This window comes from Zingiber officinale, chromosome 3B (assembly GCF_018446385.1).
Source record: "Zingiber officinale cultivar Zhangliang chromosome 3B, Zo_v1.1, whole genome shotgun sequence".
Lineage (NCBI taxonomy): Eukaryota > Viridiplantae > Streptophyta > Magnoliopsida > Zingiberales > Zingiberaceae > Zingiber > Zingiber officinale.
This window is the reverse complement of record NC_055991.1, coordinates 37759617-37768272: the sequence shown is the minus strand read 5'-3', so window position 1 is coordinate 37768272 and position 8656 is coordinate 37759617. Positions and strand designations below refer to the sequence as shown.

The window sequence follows — 8656 nt, the reverse complement described above, 5'->3', positions numbered from 1 at the left end:
TCCCTATTGAAGTTCTAGGAACTCTCTGGCCAATCTAGTTCTACTGTCGGTAGTGAAATATTTCCCAGAAAATATTTCTTTAAAGCCAACCCAAGTTAAGGTAGTCACATCCACCGTAGAGCATGCACCCTCCCACCATATCTGCGCATCGTCATGCAGCATAAATATGGCACACCTAACCCTATCAACATCATGAGCTACATGAAGTCATATATTATTTCCAGTGATCAGATCCATCCTTCTACAATGATTGGGTCTATTGTGCCTTGCAACTCTGCCGGTCTAAGCTCTCTCAACTGTTTGTAAACCGGGTTCATTCCGGTTGTGGCGTGACTGTGTACATGTCCATTCTCCCTAACTCTCAATAATTATTGTATTTGCTCCCCATGAATGCAATTCTGTTCCTGTAAGAGTGTGGTGAGTCCTTCTAGGAATTGATTATTCTGACCTCCAGTCTCACTATTATTCCTTCTAGCAGTCATACCCTGTACATCCCAACACATGTTCATCATTACTTCACATATGCATGTTAATATATTGGTCATGTCCTAGCTAAGTTGCCAAATTAAATTCAGGACTATAACAAGGTAAATCTTACAAATTTGAAAGCAGAAGTAGTCGAGTTCTTGACGAGATGGCATGTCCTTTAGGAGTGATGGCTCTGATACCAACTAAAACATCCCTAGACTTCCCACACATTCTAGGAACCTATAACAGAACATATTCAACATTTACCAATCAATTGTAGACCAATATTCAACGGACAACCTCTGAAAACATTGTTGTTTTAAAAAAAAAACTATGCTATAAACCCCATCGAATGAACCACAATACTCAACGTACACGGTAGCATCACAACCAAAGGAGTTTATCCAGAAAAGAGGATATGGAAGCACCAACACAACTTCTCATACAAGTAAAGGAAAGACTCGGAAGAAGCACAAGCCTTCATAGCACTCCGAAAGACTCCCAGACAGTGTGTCATGCATCCATCCCACCTCCTCGCCTACTCCGTTCGCATAGCCTCCATCATATTCTAGGAAGTGTCTTCCTCACCTGTAACATAAGCATCATGAGTTTACGAACTCAGCAAGAACATTCCAATATGAGAGATATGACTTCCATATGAAGAAGAAATAGAAGCTAGTAGGCATAGAACATGAACTAAATCATAAGATAGAGAAAAATAGTACGATATGTAAATAAACTCACTCAGCTAATAGGGGTGGATATGTCACGCATGTGGTAACCACCATTTGAGCCAGTTAATCAGTCTATAATCATAACCCTAGAGATACCTCCTAGAAGAACATGCAGTCATATAGCCGAAGCTAAGATAAGCTACATTATCAGTCAAGTTTAGAAGGGCCCTCCCCGGAGCTCATCCCGAGGCTCCCATCCGTACTGTCACCACATGTGCCAATACCCGTCCAATTAGCCACATGAGAAAACATAATCTATCCACATTATACTCGTATCAATAACACATTTCATTCATTTATAAGCTTACCAGTACATGAATCGAGCATAATCATAGTCATACTAGTAATCAAGTACCTATTCGCATATGAGAATTAACCATAAGCATACTAATTAACAAGGACCTAATCATAACCGAGAATCTTAAAGAAGAAATGAAAATAAACCCATTAAAACCAATGACGGAAATCCACCATCTATCCAAACTAGTACTTATTGAAGACATCCATCCAATTCTGCTATCAATTTGAATTTTATTCGTCAAAACAGTTCACGTCAATAAATGAGTTCCTCCACATAGAACTATCAGAAAAAAAAAAACAAATCAAGATTTAACAATAACAAATTAGACTGCCACAAATAACATGTTATCGATAATCAAAATCACTCAAACCAACCTCATCCAGCAACGGAACACAAGTGCAGTACCAAATTCAATTCGAAATACCCCAAACTCCGTACCAAGGTCTTGCTAAATAACCAACCAAGTTTTAAATCAAGTTCAGCTCCCCACTTTCGAATCTGCACAGAATGCAGAACACAAGTGAAATCACAATTTTACCAACACTATCCATCTGAATCCAAATCTACAACCTGTGGTAAAACCTACCGAATAAATTCCCAAAATTCCACTGTTAATCGGAAAGATAGAACAAGATCGAATTGAAACCAGTCAAATCCACTGAAATTTAGTGAAACAGAACCACTTCGAATCAAACTCCTACCTTCTAAATCAATCCAGCATTTCATAAGCAATAGGAAAACAAGAGCATCTTTTATCAAGGCTTAAAGCACAAACATTCAATCTGAACCTTCAGAAGCTATAGGAAGGAGCAAAAACTTCATCGGAACTAGCTGAAACCACCAAGAACTTGGACCAGAACTCAATCTGTCAAGAAAGAGCTGAACAAAACCAAATCCAAATGCAAACGCCCAAATCCCTAGTGGAAATCCATAGCAATTCACAAGATGGAACAAGAACAACACAGGAAAGATCAATCCACCTCTCAATCCAACAATCGGCAACATAACAAGCATATTGGCTTCTCCTAACTACCTATCCCATACCTCACCGATTCATACCAACATAGAGGAAAATGCTCTTGCCTTTCTCTCCCTCGGCTGCCTCCGAAAGCCCTCGCCCAGCGTTATCGCGCCGACAGTGAGGTCGTCCCTAGTCCCTGCATCCAGTCGTAGTGTCCTCCGCGGGATCGTAGCCGTGGGGTGATGCTTGGTTGGAGCTTAGGGCACAGGAAGGAGCTCCGTCGTGAATGGCAGAGATGAGTGAGGTGGCGAAGTCGGCAACTTGCGAAGTGGAATGAAGCAGAAGAATTGGGGGAACGGTGGATTTTATACTTAGGTTATTTAGCGTTAACTTAGTGTAATTAAGTTTAATCAACTCCTTAGGTATTCTATGCTTCCATCAAGTTTCATACCTCTATCCCTTTGAAACGTACAAGTTCATTTAAAATTTTTAAATTTTGTAAATAATTTTATAGATTCATCCCTTAATTAATGCTCGTGTGACCTTAGAGAATTTCATAAATAAATTCTTTAATTATACTCATAAGACCTTACAAAATGGCATCTTGACATTCTTTCAATTAGGTAAAATTGAACATTTAAAACGTCTAAAATAGGTCATCTCACTCATCTATCTCTAACATCATCATGTACTATAAGTTATCCATCAAATTTCATAAAGCATATAGCCAATATTCATATATTGTTTATTTGGCAGTGGAAGTTTTTTTTTTTTTTTTGACTCACCAATATATCATTGGCCATCATTTTCAAATTTAGTGGCATTTTTATTTCATTATTTCTCCACATATTTTTACTCATATGCTCTCTTTAAATATATGTTACTTTCTTTCCTTTAATTTTCATTACTTGAAAATCTAACACTACTAAACCACAAACCCTTAAATCAAAACCAAATCCTAAATCCTAAACCACAAACTTTAAACCTAAAACCTTAGTATCCTAATCCTAAACTCTATATCATTCATACTTCCATCTAAATTAACTGTTAAGATGCCACCTTTCCCCGTAATAAAATCTTTATCCCACGAATTAGTGAATATGGCCTAATTCTTGTAGGCATTTCAAAAAAACTATGATACCTTTACAAGAATAATGTCAAAGAAAACATCTTACATAATATCTATAGGGTTTTGGCTAAGATCATAGTATATATCCACTTGGTTATAGTATGATGATAGGAGGTGGGATTGGTTCTCTGGATAAAGAGGGTTTAAGTCTTACCCAGAGTATATTACACTTGAAAAGTTTGAAAATTTTGTGACGTTAGATTGTTCGTCATGACACATCTGCGCTTTCTAATTTATTCTAGTCATTAATGAAAATTTTTCATGAGACTGAATCGGTCACCTCGAGGATTAGTTGGATCATAAGAGTTGTATACCTAAATTAGCAAAAAAAAAAAAAATAGATAGATTGCTTCTAGGCTATGATGTAGTGGTAAGCACACTTTAAGACTCCTCATGTACTCAGAGTTCAAAATCTAAGGAGCGCAAGAAATTTGCCTCCCGTGATTGAACCACTAGGATTATTGGCTATTGTGTGGACTATCACTTATATTTTCATATTTTAAAAAATTTCCTTAGAGTTGGACCGGTCAATTGTAAGATTAGTCAAATAATAAAAATTAGATACTTGAATTACTAAAAAATAATTATAAAAAATAATTGAACATACTTTTGAAGTGGTAAATTAACAATATAGAGTAAAGCCTAGAGTACGTTAATCCCGTCATCATGAGGTGCCCAGTTGGTTAGACGATTACAACTTTACTGTAATAACACAAGAGGTCAATTTCCAACAGATGCATGCTCTTAGGAAAAAAAAAATCTTCCACTATCTAACCACTTGACAGTCGATTATAAGCTGACATCGTGATTTACCTCCTTTCATATAATTTGAGAACGGCCTGTAAGCGATATCTTGGGATAAGCATAATCACCTTTCACTATAATAAAATACCTTAACCCTAGTAGCAAAGTCAGAACGATTAATCTACCCAGACTGTGGATCACGATAGTCATGCCATCATCTTGAACTGCATTCTTTTTTCTATCACATTTTTTCTTTCTCCAACCGTAAATTTGAACTGTAGCTCATTCTCAGGGTCGTCGAGCCTAGGGCTGGAGTAAACTAAGACATGTCTTTGCTCTTACCCCCGGACACAGTGCAACATGAAAACATTTGGTGGATTTACAAAGCACCACAGTTCAATACCAACAACTAACTAGGGTTGGCAACAAGGCTATTAATTAGTAGAGCGATTGTGCAAAGCGATGCATGGTTCGATAACATAATTAATAAATATATATAACTCTATAGTGGGGGACTAGACTGGAATTCAACTATTAGATATACTCTTGTGAGGGAGTAGGGTTCCTTTGGTTCGTTTTAGCGGATCAAATCTTATTTCACTGTAGTAGTGATTGAAGGGATTCAATGATCCCCACCTGTTAAATAAATAGAGACTATTGAATCCCTTCAATCATTATCTCTGATCCAAGGATGAATTAAGACAGATAGAATCAAAGGATTCCATCTACTTGTGAGGACTTTCGATTTACCTATGGATAAAACAAGGAGGATTGTCCACTTCTGAGAATAATCGAATCTGTATGAGACCGCAAATACATGTATAAAAAAACCGGAGTACCTTAACCGGCCCCCAAACTAGTTCATACCCATTTATAGAAATTCAATATATAAATCTCAAATTAGTCAAAATACCATTATTGCCGTTACATGAATTTAATGTTCTATTCAACCGATGACGCCATATAATAACTAAAAATTGGAAAAGAATATCAAGAACCGATATGTATAAACAATGGCCTTAACCCGAAGCCTAAAATTAATAATAAAATCACTCAAATATAATTATTGATAATTATAACAAATATCTGACTTTTATTCATCGGCCTTCGGTGCTTCCGGCTCAGCCTTGGAAGGCTCTGCCAACTCCGGCATGATCTCCTCCAGCTGCTGCATCACCTGCTGCGCCTCCGGCCTTGCTGCCGGCGAGGGGTCGACGCAGTGCAGCGCCAGTTTCAGCGTATTGAGCAGCTCGTCGCCGGTAGCCGTCCCCGCCGCTGCGTCCCTCATCAGCTCAGTATCGAACACCTCGTTGGTCCACTCCTCCTTCACTATAGACGCCACCCACTGCGGCAGATCCATGCCGTTGGTCGAGTCCGCCGGTGACTTCCCGGTCAGCAGCTCCAGCAGGATCACGCCGAGGCTGTACACGTCGCTCTTCGCGTTGGCCTTCTTGAGCTTGGACAGCTCGGGCGCACGGTACCCGAGCGCGCTCGCGGCGGCGGCGACGTTGGAGCTGGCGGCGCCAGTCATGAGGCGGCCAAGGCCGAAGTCGCTGATCCTGGCGTTGCAGTTGTCGTCTAGGAGCACGTTGGTACTAGTGAGGTTGCCGTGGACGATGTTGAGCTCGGTGTGGAGGTGGTGCAGGCCCCGGGTTACTCCCATGGCGATCGTAATCCTTGTCGGCCAGTCCACCATGCTATCTGGCGCTCGAGCTGACATCAGAAGAGTAGCAGAAGATGTTAAATTCGATGACAGACAACATCAGATTCAAAGATTGCGTGAATTTGACTGAAAAATCGAATTTTTTACCGTGCAGAAAAGCTGCGAGGCTTCCTTTGGGCATGAAATCGAAGACAAGAAGCTTCTCCCCTTTAGGCCCCAAGTAGAAGGCCCTCATAGCTAACAGGTTGGGGTGCCGGATTTTCCCAAGAACGCCGACCTCCGCCTCGAACTCCTTCTGACCCTTCGCGATCTTCTCTCTAAGCCGCTTAACCGCGACTTGGCTCCCGTCCTCCAGCGTCGCCTTATAGACGGTCCCGAAAGTGCTCTTCCCCATGATCTCAGCGGTGGCGCACAGGAGATCGTCGGCAGTGAAGGCCATCGGGCCGTCGAAATGAACCAGCTTACCTCCAGCGTCCCCGCCCGCCTCTACTTCAGTCCCACTGGTCTCCGTCCCTGGCTTCTCGCCTCTCCCGCCCGCCACATCTCTTGCCTTGCTCTGTTTTGAAGCTCTACTTCTGATCATGCAGCAGAAAAGAACGGAGAAGAGGATGAAGAGGAGCGCGAGGACGATCCCCACGGCTATGAGTATTAGAGCCTTCGAACTGAGTTTCCTTCGGCTGCGCAGCTCCTGCGCGGTGGAGGGAAACGGTGGAAACGTTGGAGGAGCAGAAGGACATGGAGTTGAGGCACTGTAACCGCAGAGCTGGAGGTTTCCAATAAAAGAGCTCGAATTGAACTTTTCAGAGAGAAGAACAGGAACAGGGCCGGATAAATTGTTGTAGGACACATCGAAGAAGGCGAGGCTTGTGAGGTTATCAATGGAAGAGGGAATTCCTCCGGTGAGGTTGTTCTCCGCTAAATTCAGCAGAGAGAGGTCGGAGATGTTCCCCAAGGTGGGAGGGATTGTACCATTGAATTGGTTTCGTTTAAGATCTAATAAAGATAGATTCTTTAAACCATCGATGGACTCTGGGATTGGGCTTTTGAGAAAGTTACCTTGGAGTTTGAGCTCGACCAAGGACGACAGGTTGCAAAGCGAAGCAGGGAAGCTTCCGGCAATGGAGTTGTTGGAGAGATCGAGCGTTTTTAGCCTCGGAAACGTCCCGAATTCTTCAGGAATGCTGCCTTGTAGCTCATTGTTGCTGAGAGAAATGTCTTCCAACATCCGAAGGCGAGAGAGGGAGATTGGAATGCTGCCGGAGAGGAAATTGTGTTCGAGATGCAAGCTTTTGAGCTGGAAAGCTGATCCATTGCTCTTGTTGCTTCCCCATGTGTCAGGAACAGAGCCGGAGAGGTTGTTGTATTCGAGGGAGAGGAACACAAGAGCAGGGAGACGAGTGACGGCTACAGGTATCGAACCAGAGATGTCGTTGTAGCTCAAATTGAGCCTAATGAGCCTGGAATTATTGGCGATGGCGGCAGGGATGCTACCGGAGAGCGTATTGTTGCTGAGGTCGAGCGTCTGTAGAAGGATGCATCCCGCAATGGACTGTGGCACGCCGCCGGTGAAGCGGTTGTTGAACAAATAGACACCGCGGAGGTCACGGAGGCCACCTAGAGCAGACGGGATAGGCCCACCGATAGCATTGTCGTGGAGGTTGAGCTTGCGGAGGGCAGTGAGCTGGCCGATCTTATCGGAGAGGCGGCCGGTGAGGCCTCGCCAGGGAAGCTGGAGGGCGATCACCTGGCCACGGACACACTTAATGCCGACCCAGGCGCCGGTGCAGGCGTCAATGCCAGTGCCGTTCCAGCTCCGGAGAACGCCCCGGCGGTCGGCGAACTCAGCCTTGATGGCCTGCAACCCCTGGAGGTTGGTCTGGGTGATCGCTACCCCGTCCCACTCGATTCCCGCCGCCGATCTCAACGTAAGCCACCCCAGTAAAATCAACACCACCAGCGGCGGCGGTGGCTGCCGTTGGAGTGTTGATCGATCCATGAAGCAGGGATCCACACTGTGCTCTGTGCTTGATCAATTCGGACGAAGAACAAGATTAAGGAACAGAGAGATAGAGAAATCGAGAGAGCGAAGAGGAGGAAGATTAATTGGATTTTGGGAAGGAAAGGGATGGGATTATAAATTGTGAGAGAGGGAATCTTGGTGCTAATTATTATTATTGTTTGGTTCTCGGGAGGAAGCCAACGGCTAGTTTTCCTACCCGCATCATCTTCCTCAGTTCCGCTTCCAACTGTTGTCGTCCGGCAAACTCTGAGTAGAGCGCGTGAGGGCAAAAAAGGAAATAAATTGACGGATGAGGAAGAGCAACGGCTAAATCTGGGCGTGTCGGGAAGAACAAGATTCCTTCCGCATCTTCATCGTTAGTTGCATGTTTGACTCTGATAAGACTTTTCAACGGTCGGGATCGAGTAGGACGGCACCTGAGGCTGAGGCCGAGGTGTAACACAGGCTGGCGTACCATGTACCATTGGTGACGTAATCTGAGAAGTTTTGACGTCAGGATGCGGTTAAAACTTTACCGGATCCAGTAAAAGGCGATGCAAGTTGGTGCAGTTCCAGACAGAATATGCCGTATTTGATGAATACCAGAATCTAATGGAAGGAATTTGTAAAGTCTTAGATATGATCATCTATGATATC

The 8656-nt window shown here is 43.2% G+C and overlaps 1 protein-coding gene and 1 long non-coding RNA gene across 2 annotated transcripts; both read right to left on the bottom strand.

Moving 5' to 3' along the window:
* Positions 1–286: 286 nt before the first annotated feature.
* LOC121968214 lies at positions 287–2798 on the bottom strand. The gene is made up of 4 exons (XR_006108004.1): positions 2548–2798; positions 1878–2001; positions 599–1056; positions 287–485 (listed from the first exon to the last, which is right to left on the bottom strand). It is a non-coding gene; the product is annotated as an uncharacterized LOC121968214 (long non-coding RNA).
* A 2409-nt stretch (positions 2799–5207) lies between these two features.
* LOC122056392 (probably inactive leucine-rich repeat receptor-like protein kinase IMK2) lies at positions 5208–8181 on the bottom strand. Its single transcript, XM_042618322.1, has 2 exons — positions 6148–8181; positions 5208–6050 (listed from the first exon to the last, which is right to left on the bottom strand). Exons 1-2 carry the CDS (start codon positions 7994–7996, stop codon positions 5431–5433), a joined length of 2469 nt encoding a protein of 822 aa, XP_042474256.1. The 5' UTR covers positions 7997–8181; the 3' UTR covers positions 5208–5430.
* Between the last annotated feature and the right edge of the window lie 475 nt (positions 8182–8656).

Excerpts from the sequence above, each read along its gene's own strand:
- LOC122056392 (XM_042618322.1), bottom strand. The coding sequence starts at position 7,996 with ATGGATCGATCAACACTCCAACGGCAGCCACCGCCGCCGCTGGTGGTG. Across the intron at positions 6,051-6,147 it reads CCTCGCAGCTTTTCTGCACG|CTCGAGCGCCAGATAGCATG; the intron begins GTAAAAAATTCG and ends TTCTGATGTCAG.